The sequence below is a fragment of the Triturus cristatus genome, chromosome 4_2, assembly GCF_964204655.1.
Source record: "Triturus cristatus chromosome 4_2, aTriCri1.1, whole genome shotgun sequence".
Lineage (NCBI taxonomy): Eukaryota > Metazoa > Chordata > Amphibia > Caudata > Salamandridae > Triturus > Triturus cristatus.
The window spans coordinates 367,576,729-367,589,680 of record NC_140586.1 but is presented as its reverse complement, the minus strand read 5'-3'; the positions used below and the strand labels follow the sequence as shown (position 1 = coordinate 367,589,680).

General features: G+C 41.3%; 1 protein-coding gene across 5 annotated transcripts in view; it reads left to right on the top strand.

Moving 5' to 3' along the window:
* Nucleotides 1–12,952, top strand: part of LOC146833904 (complement factor H-like) — a 1,264,875-nt gene that overhangs the window by 378,217 nt on the left and 873,706 nt on the right. For all 5 annotated transcript variants that reach the window (XM_085601813.1, XM_085601812.1, XM_085601811.1 and 2 more), the window contains 2 exons: nucleotides 8,265–8,426; nucleotides 12,192–12,251. In XM_085601813.1, coding sequence (XP_085457939.1) covers nucleotides 8,265–8,426; nucleotides 12,192–12,251 — 222 coding nt within the window. The remainder of the gene's footprint in view (nucleotides 1–8,264; nucleotides 8,427–12,191; nucleotides 12,252–12,952) is intronic.

Below are 12,952 nucleotides of genomic sequence, written 5' to 3'. Positions count from 1 at the left end.
TGTGCAGGTGTAGGTATAACCTTATAATAAAATTAGGTCGGGTCAAAAGTGCTAAACCCTGATCAATAAGAAAATTTCTGTGCGAAACTTTTCAAACTACCTTTTGGCGGTATTGGGCAATGTTCCCATTGATGGTATGTGTAAACATTTCTAGGGATACAAGATTTGTGTAAAAAGTGATGACCATAATGATGGAAACGGTACGTGCTATCGTAATCAGATGTGTCTTCTAAAATTTCATTATTTGAGAATGCAGTGGATTTCTCTATATCAGACAACATAATATTCTCAGTTTCAAAGTCACAATCATCTGAAAATATACTGAAGGTAATAATATCATTTAAAGATACTTTAAACAAATGTGGTATTTTCAAAAGTTCTTTCGGGCCAAATACATCATAATCAACTTTGTCCCAAACAATACCATCAGGAATTGGAACAGCTGTAATGTTCACGGAAAACAAGTCTCTTTGTTCACGATAAGATGATGGATGAGGTTTCAGGACCAGGTTCACATTGGATACTGCAGAGCGTTCTGGGAGATATTTTCCCTTCATAAGTAGGCAAAAGACAGTCAATAGGCCAATCCAGAACAGAAAAAACAATATTGCAGATATAATCCAGAGCTGGAGCCAAGGTGATACCAAGTAAGTTTTTTTTCAGAAAAATGTAGAGCTCACTAACTTGTTGCTTACTGGAAACGGGAGCTGGCGTTGTCTCAGATTCGCTGGGATCAAGAGAGAAGGTATCAAAATCGATGAAGTAGCCAGATGCAGTTCGATCAATCTTTGGTAGCTCAGCAGGTGCTGTTGAACTGGCAGGTGTCTCTTTTTGAGGTATATTGATGTAGAAATCAGTATTTGGTTGAATTGATGTGTGTGTTTCACTTGAGTTCTGATGTTAAATTTGAACAGGAATGAGTTCCATTTCATTGTTGGAGACTCTTCGAATGTTAAGAGTTTTTCAGCCTCAACTACTTGTATGGTAGCAAGAGGAGAACGTTGGCTACCCAGGAGCCCACATGGCCTACTATTCAGTATCGGCCACATAGTGTGGTTTGATCAGAGATGAATCTCTTTTCTTTTTTACTGGCGGGAGGCGGAAGAAGTACTGTTCTTGTTCCTTCAACAGCCAGGACAGGTACAGGCTTTCTGTACGATGGCCCAAATTATTTTTTTGTCCTCGATCTTTTCTCTGACCAGATCGACGACTTGTGGCAGTCCATTTCACTTTCACATTGCTTTTTAGTACTCTGGATTCATTTAGATCCTGTAAAACAGCCAAACGTTTATTGATGTCAAATTGTTTTTCATCCGCCACTGTGCCTTCACAATCGAGATCAGGTACCCACATTCCTATCCCAAATAGGACGTCATAAGGCGTGACACCCCCTAAAGAACTTCTTGGCATATTTTTGAAGGCACGCTGTACCCCATATAGGTGATTGATCCAACTACCACCTGAACCTAATAGCCTAGCTGTTAAAGACTGCTTTAAGTCACGGTTTTTCCTCTCCACAACCAAATTTCCCTCAGATGGTACGAAGAGGAGTACCGCAGTGCTACACCCAAACTTTCCATGGCTTCCTTCTACGCCCTAGAGCTAAACGCGGGACGCAGTCAGAATGTAATGTGCCAACTGTGTATGTCCCTATAAAGACACGCAAGTCTTTTATAACAGTTCGAGCGTCAGCCGAGTGCTGAGGCCATACCCATAGGAATCCCGAGCATGAAACCACTGCTACCATGATATATCTGTAAGCCCCATCCCAATGCAGAGGGCCGCAGTGGTCCTGATAGACACACGCTAGTGGACTGTCTGATATTGGAAAAGGTGTCTGCGCTGGACGTGCTACGGTGGAACCCTTCATCTGCTGACAGATGTCACATTTTAAGACAAAGTTCTTTGTCTGTTTAGTTAAACCAGGCCACCAAGAGCATTGGTTCAATAATGAAATTGTCGCAGTAATTCCTGCGTATGCAGAACCTAGACCCTCGTGTACAGCTAGAATTAAACGTATTCTTCGATTCGATTCATATTTGGTATTGCTCTATCCCCCACTTCCTGTAATGAAACATCGTCAAGTTTTAGATTACAGACATCTGAACACATGCACTAAATTATTTGCAGTACTGAATACACACTGTGACGCATTAATGAATAACATTTTGCGGAAGAAATATAAAACAACACTAGACATCTTAAATGGGTTCTTCTGCCAAAACATAGCGGCTGAAAGCAGGTATTTGACCACCTTTTCCATGTTAGGCTCCCAGCGTCAATTTGGTTGACTCTCACTAGGGTATAAGAATAGCCCCAGGTTGTTCAGCGGTAGGGTAACAGAATTACTTCAGAATTTGAATGAAGAGGCACGTGTATCAGTATCCTGATACCTGTCAGGTTTTTTAATGTTATCTCTATTCCTAAGGTTGCGTTTCCTTTCGGAGGGCTCCTGTTGAGGAGACCCACTCCTGGTCTGAGATCTATTCTTTTGTTTTTTATTGTTATTATCCCATTTCTTCTTGGAAGAATCAGGTGCTTGCTTGGTGTTATCCTTTTCAGGACCACCCATGAGTTGAGGTTTTAATGCTCTAGCTCACAAACTATCTCTACCTAATTCAGCATAGGTGTCTGCAATCATTTTAGGTAATACGACTTCCTGTTGTAAAGGAGTGAACTCCCTCAGATGTTGGCGTATTGCCACTGCTGCTGTCTCCCCTTTTATATGTGCTAATATTATAGATGATACCTGGGCAAAATTGCCTAGCAATTCATCCCTAAGTTCAGAGCAGGTTCTGCTCCATACTCAGTTTGTATTTGTCTTAATATGTCTGGTATTACTGCTAGTGAAGGCATACCATGAGTTCTTATATATTTTGCAGTGAAAACTGTACAATCCTCTAACTGGGGAGCTATCCCCATTGGCAAGCAGATTGTTAGCATTCTGTTTTTTTCTTGAGGGCTTGTGCGCAGATATACTACCTCTAGCTGTGTAATTTTCTGAGCTATCCAGAATGGCATTTGTTGACGTTTAGTGGGCATTTTACCCGTAACTGCGTTTGGCGTTAGTGGTGTAATTTTGGTTGCCTTTCCCTGAATGGGTCCTGCTTGTGTAGCTTTTGTTGGCTGAAGTGTGAGTGTTCTCATCACAAATTGTGTTAAGTTTCTGTAAAGTTTTATTATTTCTTTGTGAAGTGGACGTAAATCTGCTACTGGCATTGTGTCAGTGTCTGGATGCAGTGTGTAAGCCTCAAGGACTGGCCAAGTTGCTCCGTCTCGTCGAGCGGACCTAGTCTTACTTTGTCTTTAGTATGTGAAAGGGTGCCTTTAAAGCAGTTTTTGTGCACCCTGGTAGGTGAGCGGAATGTCAATGTCCTCATACGGACAGTATTCATGTGGAAGTTGTTCTTCGGTGTAAGAATGAAATGTATGTGTTTGTGTATCTGCTTGTGGGAATGTAACCCATGAATAGAATACCTCTGTTCTATATGATTTGTGAGCCTCAATCACGAAAGTTACTGTCCCACCCCTAGCTGGGAAATAATATTCAGCTAGTTTTAAGGTAAGGGTAGTTCTAACATTTTCTGAAATGTTAATTTCACCTTCTAGTTCTTCCTCAATTAACGCACATTTTTGTGACACTGTGGTGTCGTCTTCTGTCATTGTTGACAGAGTTTGTCAACAAAGAGTTTCAAGGAAACTGAGATAGGGTTTTATGCACAATAGCAACTGTTTGTCCTTCAAGCTTGATACACCTACAGCCAATCAATAGGAATTTTTGCATACTCAGCTGTGGCAGCATAGTTCCCTTCTAACTTCAGACGTTTTTGGAGTAATGTGAGTTGGGCTCTCTGAGAAAAGCACGACTGAACTACTCAGATTTGACTGTTAAATAAGTAGTAAAACAACGTTGGCAGTGCCATGTCATGTAGCTCCTATAATCCTATATAGAATCTGCTGGTTTAGACAACATACCCTGCGGAATTGGTGTCCAAACTGATTCTGGACACCCCCACCAAGTATGCCAGCCTGTGTACCAGCTAGCTTACAGTGCCACTAGAAACTCCTCTTACCAAGGAGAGAATAGTTCTTGTCAACCACCGAACATGACAACCCTGATCCCTCAGAATCGTGGAAACAGTGTACTACTTTTCGCTCAGTCACTCGTGCTCACTTCATCTCGGAGAGATACACAGAATAAATGATGGGGACGTTTTTTCAATAAGCATTTATTGAACCATCATCATTCTAGTGTAAAATAAGTGTGCTAAAACAACCAATAGACATTAACAGATATAAATAATGCTAAGCACCAACAGAGTAAAAGGATGGTAGATTTCTACCATAGTGCTAAAACGATAAATACAGGCAAGTATAAAAATATATGACAGTAATAAAAGCGTACTCCTACGATGCGGCCCTATCTAGATGTACCTAAATGTACCTAGCATATATGTGGGTGTAAAGCCAATAATCCCTCTAGGATAAAGTCAACCTCATTACCTGAAGTGAGAGACTGTGGGACCCCGTTCTGGTCTCGAGGTGGACACCCCGCAAGTGATGTCAGACCACTGCGAGTTGGAGTGTCTGCATGCAGGAGTCTCAGTGTCTTGCGCCAGTGTGTCGGCATTGAAGTCCTTTTCTCCTCTCTCTACCTTAGCAAGAGATGGTATATATATATATATATATATATATATATATATATATATATATATATATATATATATATATATATATATATATATATATATATATATATATATATATATATATATATATATATATATATATATATATATATATATATATACCCAAAAGTGATACCCCCTGGAGTTATACCTCGCTGTGTCATGTCGAACTAGAATGACGGAAGGATTGACTCTTGACATTGTTTTTATGCAGGAGATGATCGGCCTGCAGTTCAGCTGTGATTCCAAGAATCCTCATGCATATTGAATGAGGCTTAGGCCTTTTGGAGAAAACACCAGGTCCTCTAGTCATTACCTCAACAAGGTAAAAGGTCAGTCCTAAGAACCATTATGTAGTGTAGTATGAGGGCAATGTAGGTTAAAGGTGCATGTAGTACCTAAGCCGATATTGGGGTACCTATATGGAAGATAACAAAGGGAGCCTCTCCATTGAGTGGTGCCAGAAATATGGTTGTCTCCCTTTATTTCTGTGAAAAATGGCATGCAAAGCCCAAAGTGCATAAAGGAGTGCAGATGTGACCAAATAATTATATTTGCACTCTAGAATATTTTAACCATTTAAAAAAAATTCTGTATGCTAAATCAAATGACAAGTTAAAACTCTTGTCAAGTTCTCACCTACAGTGTGAATACCGTAAAAATCTACAGCCTCACAGCGAAGCACTACAGCCTTGCACTATATGGTCATATATCTTTTTGGATGCCCAATTAGGTTATTATGCCGGCACAGGTGATAAACAATTCATTAAAGTGACACTTGTCTACATGTGTGTATATAATGTGTTGAGTTAAGCAGTAGTCCCAATCACATGCCCCACACTTGTTCACCTCAGCTGTGCAGCACCTGACATTATTCTTAAAGGTGGGCACTGGTAGTTAGTACTCAAAGCCATTTCACAGAAGCTTACAGTGGGTGGGACTCAGTTGGTGAGATTCGCTTGCAGCAGAGATCCAAAAACTGGGCAGTCCAAAATAAAAAAAAGGCTAGAAAAATTTAAGAAGGTTATATCCTACTCTTTTAAAGCAATCATGGCATGTGTGTATGGGACCAATTTCTACTGCCGCTCTTTCTAAGTCTATCATATAATTCCTTATTTTTGCTTATAAAACACATTCTTTGCTTACCATGCCATCAGTTTATACAGCATTCTACTACTATGGGACCTTGTCTTTATTTTACAGACAAACAAGAACGTTTATGCTGTTCTGATTCTTTGCAAACATAAGGTGATGATGGCCAGAGTCCTGAAAGTTTTTAGACGCTCATCCCCACTCCAGATTTGGGTTAAGTCCATCATCATTCTTATGCTCACTCCACCTCCCCTGGTCAGACCCAGCCATATGACAATCACTCTTGACCCTGTTGCTCATGCGAACAGTCGAGCCCGAGCTGCCAAGCCAGGTCTTCCATGGAACAGAAACAAGCATCCTAGGACTGGTTTTGGGATAATACTCCTCATCAGCCAGGTTAGCTTGAATCGAGTGGCAAAGTGAGCAAGGGAGCCACATCTGGGCATACCCTGCCAACTTAGGGCGAACAAAGCAAACACAAGGTGAGGATGGACGGAGTGCTGAAAATTTTCAGACACTCACCCCCAGTCACAGATCTTGGTTGAATCCATCATCGTTCTTTAGCTCACTTTGCCACCCCACTTCAGACCCAGCAATAGGCAAGTCAGTCTTGACCGTGTTCCTCATGGGAACAGTCCAGCCCGAACTGCCAAGCCAGGTCATCTAATTCTTTGAATACACTAGAGTGTTTTTATTTTTGCACTGCTGATTATTCCATAAATCATCATAAATATTAGAACAAGCTGCATAATACCTCGTTATTTAATACTGTTTATCCTGCCTGTAAGTGTAGACAGAGACATAAGATCAGATTTCTTTATCCCATCAGCTAGAATCTCACACACCAAATGTAGAGTTTCTTAAATCAAGGGCCAAGACGATTTTACTATACACATTGTTTTTCCGAATGATGGAAGATTATCTAATATCATAACGCCAACATATGGTCTTTGGTAATTTGTCCCAGTTTATTAATTTATTGCATAACGCACCATGTCAGAGGGGATTCTACATTTCTAGAGAAGAAGATCACTATCTATATGAACATTGTTTTAAATAATGTAACTGCTAAAGTGTACTCAAGCAGATTGTTTGCACCTACTTTAGAAAGAGGTTGTGGATTTACCCTTTTATCACTGCTGAAACATTTCTCCAACTGGCAAAAGTGCATTGAAAAAACCTCTACTGATTATCCCTCTTGTGCCAATTATTAGTTTTTACTAATGATTAGTGCTGCAGTCCCTGCACTGTGGAAACCACTACCACCCATATCATTAGCGTGCATGCACCAATTGAAATCACCAGTAATCAAATTCATTCATGTGGCATTTCAGCCAGAATCAGGTATATTATTGAATTGGTTCTGAACTATACAATGCATCAGGAGGGTTTACCCTGGAAGGTTTGAGCCTTCTCCTTGCAGGGTTCTTTTGGCTGCCTGCTGTGCCAGGCAGAGATGGGACTCTGGGCGATAAGTGTGCCGGACTGGCCATTCCGCCACTCTGGCATTTCCTCGATAGGATGGAGGTTAGAGGGGCTGCTTTCAGGCGGAAAGATCTGCCACATCTCAGCCAAGACTCATGGACCCATTCTAGTTACAGCCTCTTGCAGTATGGTCTGAACAATCTTCCAAAGGCTTATGTTGGTTTCCGCCCCGCCCTGCACAGGTGCGGGACCGCGCTATCTCATTGATTGAATGTAGTGTTTTTCTCACAATGAGTTAAAAGTGCTTATATAAATAAATAATTTACGTGAGTAATGATCCAAGAGGGCAGACACATATTCAATAGAGGCGTTCAGCCGATCTTTTGCTTTCACTTGTAATAAATGTTGATAAACATTGCAAACTATTAAATGCGTGTGCCCATTCTTTATCATCTCAGTCTTTACAGCAAGAACAATGGATCTCTCTTTACCAGTTCACCAGTAGTCAAAGTTATCAGGGCACCAATTCTGTGGGCATATGAAGATGAAACTTTTTGAATTTCGAAAGTCACATACTCATTTTTTGAAAAAACTTCTTGATGTGAAGTCTCTTGAAGAAACACTATATGGTGTGTGCCCAAGAACAACTGTATGACACAGATTAGCAGTGAACCTTAAAAACCTAGCTTTATTCCAGGAGATTTGAATAAAGAGAAAATTGAGGACTGCATTCTCCTCATCCACTCAGGGAAGGGCGGTTATTTAGGACCCCGTAGGACCAACCTCATCATTGATTAGCATCAGAGGTGTTTACCCAGCCATAAACAGCAGTATCATTAGTTCAACATATCTCAGCGAGGGCCAGTGGTGTTAACCCTGTAATGAACTTTCATGGTTGCTTTGTGGGAAAAGCACTATTCTTCAGATTTATTTTGCCAACTGTACCCTTAACAGTAATTCCCTTCCAATACTTAAAGCTACCATGTTGTTGTACTGCCCTTTCTATATCTGAACCTAGTGTCGAACCTACAATGAAAATCTTTCTTTGTTGCTTTCCAGAAATTACATGTTCACTAAATGTTGATTCCAGAGGACGCACAAGGAGCTTTAAAAATGGTGATGTTGCAAAACTTAAATGTCAAGATGGGTTAAAATTGGATGGAGCTGAGAAAGTCCAGTGCTATTACTTTGGATGGTATCCAAAGCTTCCTTCTTGCAGAGGTAAATATTTGAACACATTAATAAATTATTGAAAATTGTGAATTAAAATATGTCACTGCTGCATGGAATTCAGATCCACTGCTCTGCTAACCATACCTGGAGAGAAATTTAGGGTTGCCCTTTGTGGCACACTTTAAGTGTGCCTGTTAAAGGCATAATGTAGTAACAAAAACAATGTCTCAACAGGGAAAATAAATGAGAGGACCAATCAATACACAATTCAATCAAGAGAAGGGAAGACAAGAGAGACCAAGGAATAGAAAAGGAAACAGATTTTATAATTAGATACACAATTGGTATATACAATTCAAAATAACCATAACAAACATATGTGCACTGACAGTGAAGTGAAGAAGTGAACGGCGCAGTGACATAAGTGTGAGAATGACAACAAGGTACGGCAAAATAATTCAAATAAATTCAAGGTCGAGGAGAGTTATATACAATGGATAATTTACACATGATCATAAAGGTCCTGATGATGACCTCAACGCAAGGAGGTTGAAACGTCGTCGACCGGACAGCATTATCTGCGGCTAATTACAGGGTCCTGTGAGACCTTTATGATCATGTGTAAATTATCCATTGTATATAACTCTCCTCGACCTTGAATTTATTTGAATTATTTTGCCGTACCTTGTTGTCATTCTCACACTTATGTCACTGCGCCGTTCACTTCTTCACTTCACTGTCAGTGCACATATGTTTGTTATGGTTATTTTGAATTGTATATACCAATTGTGTATCTAATTATAAAATCTGTTTCCTTTTCTATTCCTTGGTCTCTCTTGTCTTCCCTTCTCTTGATTGAATTGTGTATTGATTGGTCCTCTCATTTATTTTCCCTGTTGAGACATTGTTTTTGTTACTACATTTACCCGGTCTCATCTGGGTTAACGGGCTTGCTCCTGTTTTTCTTGTATAATATGTTAAAGGCATAAGGCATGTTTGGCTCGGCACCCATGTCGTTAATGCAAGGCAGGCGCAGATGCAAAGTGATTCCGTTATGTGCATGAGGCCATGCTCGTGCAAATAAGGGAACCCCGTCTCATGATAGCACTGTCGCTACATTTGTACCAGAACCCCGTCTCATGATAGCGCTGTCGCTACATGTGCACCAGAACCCCGTCTCATGATAGCGCTGTCGCTACATGTGCACTAGAACCCTGTCTCATGATAGCGCTGTCGCTACATGTGCACTAGTGCTATCAGTATTACAGCAGTGGAAGCACAAGCCTCTGCAGACACTTCTGTAATACTTTTGTGCCAGGGGACGCACACAGCAGGTACACACACCCATTGCACTTCAAGGGCACAATGTATAATATGTCGCTGGGCGTGTAAAAGCGCACAATAAAGATTAAGCACCTAATCAGTTGACCCATTTGTCATTTTACAGATACTCCCACTGAGCACAGCTTTGACAGAAATGCATTTGTGAGCTTGGTTGCACATTAAATATGAGACATTTATGCCAAATGTGTTCACGGTCTGGATCTGGAAGCAGCACGAGAGAGCATATTATAAAGAGCATGGGTGGTCTGCGCCTTCACCCCAACAGTCTCTGTCCCAGGGCCTGGTCTAGGCGTGGACAGGAGCAAAGTGGCTTGCCTTTTGCATGCCATCAGGGCACCCACTGCGTGCATCCGTGCTTATGTCTCTTACTAGACCCGTGACGGAGATGGATGCAAAGGATGTGGTCTGAACATCTCCCAAGATGGCATCCAAAGTACCCATAATTCCGGGCAAGGCTCGGGAAAGTGAAAGTTCAGACTAACCTTGTAGATTAAAGGAATGCCAGATCATTGCCAAGGCTTCACTTGACTCTGTCTGCAGCAAATCTTTGAAGGATGCAATGTTCAGACCAATACCTGGTGACAGCTAATTAAATATCCTAAGAAAGAACTTTCTCTTAAGTGATTGCTAAGCTTACTGAATCAATTTTACCAGCTGTAAATCTATTATTGAGTAGCTTTTGAGTGAAAACAATGAAATAAAGACAGTATGAATAGGTAAGCAAACGTTGAGAGACATGCAGCGCATGCAGAGAAGCTGCAGGTCTGGCAATTACTGTGTTTGGACTTTTCAGATGAATAAGCTGCACTACCATTAGCTGTACCATTACCATTAGCATCTCTGCTATGTCCAAGACTATCTGTAGCAAAATCTATGATGAGAAGCACCTTCCAAGACTTAGACAGAGGGAACAAGTACCCTAGTGGAACTGTGAGTCTAGTGATCTGTGCTCCTGTTCACACTTTGCCCTGTTGTACCTCATTTGCTACATTTTGGTATTGGCTGGAGGATCCTAAACACAACTTTATGATGGACACGTGATTTTGGGTGCTCTTAAGGACCAGGTGTTGATACTGTTTTTTGTTGAGTCTTTCAGCAATTAAAATAAACCTTAACATTATAAATGCCACTTTTTGTCTTAGTGCACATGCCTGCACCTGATCCCACAGAGCCTGATGGTGAGCAACTACCACTAGGCATAGAAGATGGTTGTTATTGTTTTAATCTCTTCATTTAACGGTTTACATGCTGTCAGACAAAAAAGAATACATGTACAATTACTGTGTATCATTTGATTCTGAATACATCGTCCATCTTTAAATGTGATAGCTTCATTGTACAATGAATGGATGGCAGCACAGTTTCAGGATTTGCAGAGACTAAGGACCTATTTTTCTCAAAATCGTGTTTTTTAATCAATTCCCCTACCCACGAGGACTTGGCTCTCTTCTAATAGTCTGGTTTCACCCACGCTAAAGTTCCCCGTTAGTTATTTATTTCTCCCTCGAACTACCTCATTCTTCCTCTGCTCATCACTTTTGGTTGTCTCTGAAGGCAGTCCAGGGATGACATTCACAAATGCTCCATGGCATTCAAGTGAGGCACAGACCCTTCTGAGATCCGTATCTCATGTTATGCATTTTGAGCTACCTCTAACGTGATAGAGTTGGGCGAGGTGTGGCGCCGTGGCCAGAGTGGCAGACCCGGAGCGCAGGGCTCATGGTTCAATCGCCGGTGGCAGGTCAGCTCAGCATCATGTGACACCGAGCAATAGCTCACCTAATCTCCCCGACGGCCCTCAGCGCCTGGATACCCTTAGGGGTGACAAGTCACTCTTTGCACATCTGGAATTACTTACTATAGAGTACAAATACACTAATATCATGTTGACTGTGTTTATGATTTTGCATTACCATTCACGTGATCAATCATGAGGCATTGGTAAACTTTCTCGTTAGGATTTGGGCTCTTAGTAACTAAGAGATGCAAGTTACAGCAACAGCAGGCATTTCAGTAAAATAAAAATGAGGGTGGCTGCTCACATGAGAGATGGCTCACGCTTATTCTTGTGCTCAAGGGAGGGGTGAGAAGGAAGGTTGGAGTGACTATACAGAGCCTAAGCTTGTAAATGATATATAAGGGAAACACGTTAAGTGCACCCCGATAAGTACAGAAACCAATTGCCATGTTAGAGTTTGAGTACAGTTCAAGGCTAAGGCAGAAATGTGCATCAAACAATCTATTAAAACAATGTCCCTCAGGAGCAAGAGAGAGAACACACCGATGAGGCTAAGACCATGCATATTGGAGTGCTGACAAGAACAGCAGAGGTTGATGTGAAGTGAGGGATGGAATCCGCCCTTAAATTGTATTTCTTTTGCCATAGTGAGATTACATGAACTATAGAATGACTTGTTGTTGGCATATGGGCGGCTGTTTTTCTAATCTCTGAAATGTTTAATTTTTCAGATACATATGAGGATGGTTACCCTGAGTATCTTGTAGTCGATGATTCAGAGCCAGCCGCTGGTAAGTTACAACAAGAGTAATATTTGTATTTCTGTAAGATGGAGCCACCGCTACTTTCAGTCACAGAAGTCACAGCCTTATGTAGAGTTTGGCAGAGTGGGAGGAGGACGGTAAACCAGTGAATTACAGGCACAGTCATCGTCGTGCCACCATAGGGGCATATTAACAAGGAACAGGGAAAATTAACGCTAAGGGCGCTTAGCGTTAATTTTTTTAACGCCCGCTATCGCTGGGTAATATCGCCTGGTTATCGCGTTATTAACAACACTAACCGCCTAGGCGATAAAAAACCCAGCAATAGCGGCATTTTGGGAGGTTATCGCTGGGAATGCAGCGATAAAACTACAAGGATAGGGATAATCTGAAAATTAGCAGACGTAAAAAAGCAGCGTTAACCGTGGTTAGCGCTGCTTTTTTGTCTCTAACAGGGTTAGTGTGAAGCTTGATAATAGGAGAAATGTCTCTTAGCGACATTTCTCCTTTTATTTTGCTCTGGAACGCCCCCTTTGCATCTCATTAGAGATGCAAAGGGAAGCGTAGCGAAAAAGGGTGCTAACATGCGATTTTGCATGTTAGCACCCTGTTGTTGATAGGGCGATATTTTTATCTCCGCTTCTTTGGCTTTTAACGCCAAAAAAAGCGGAGATAAAGCCCTTGTTAATATGCCCCTTATTGAGGAAAGGACAACAGACACTCATTTC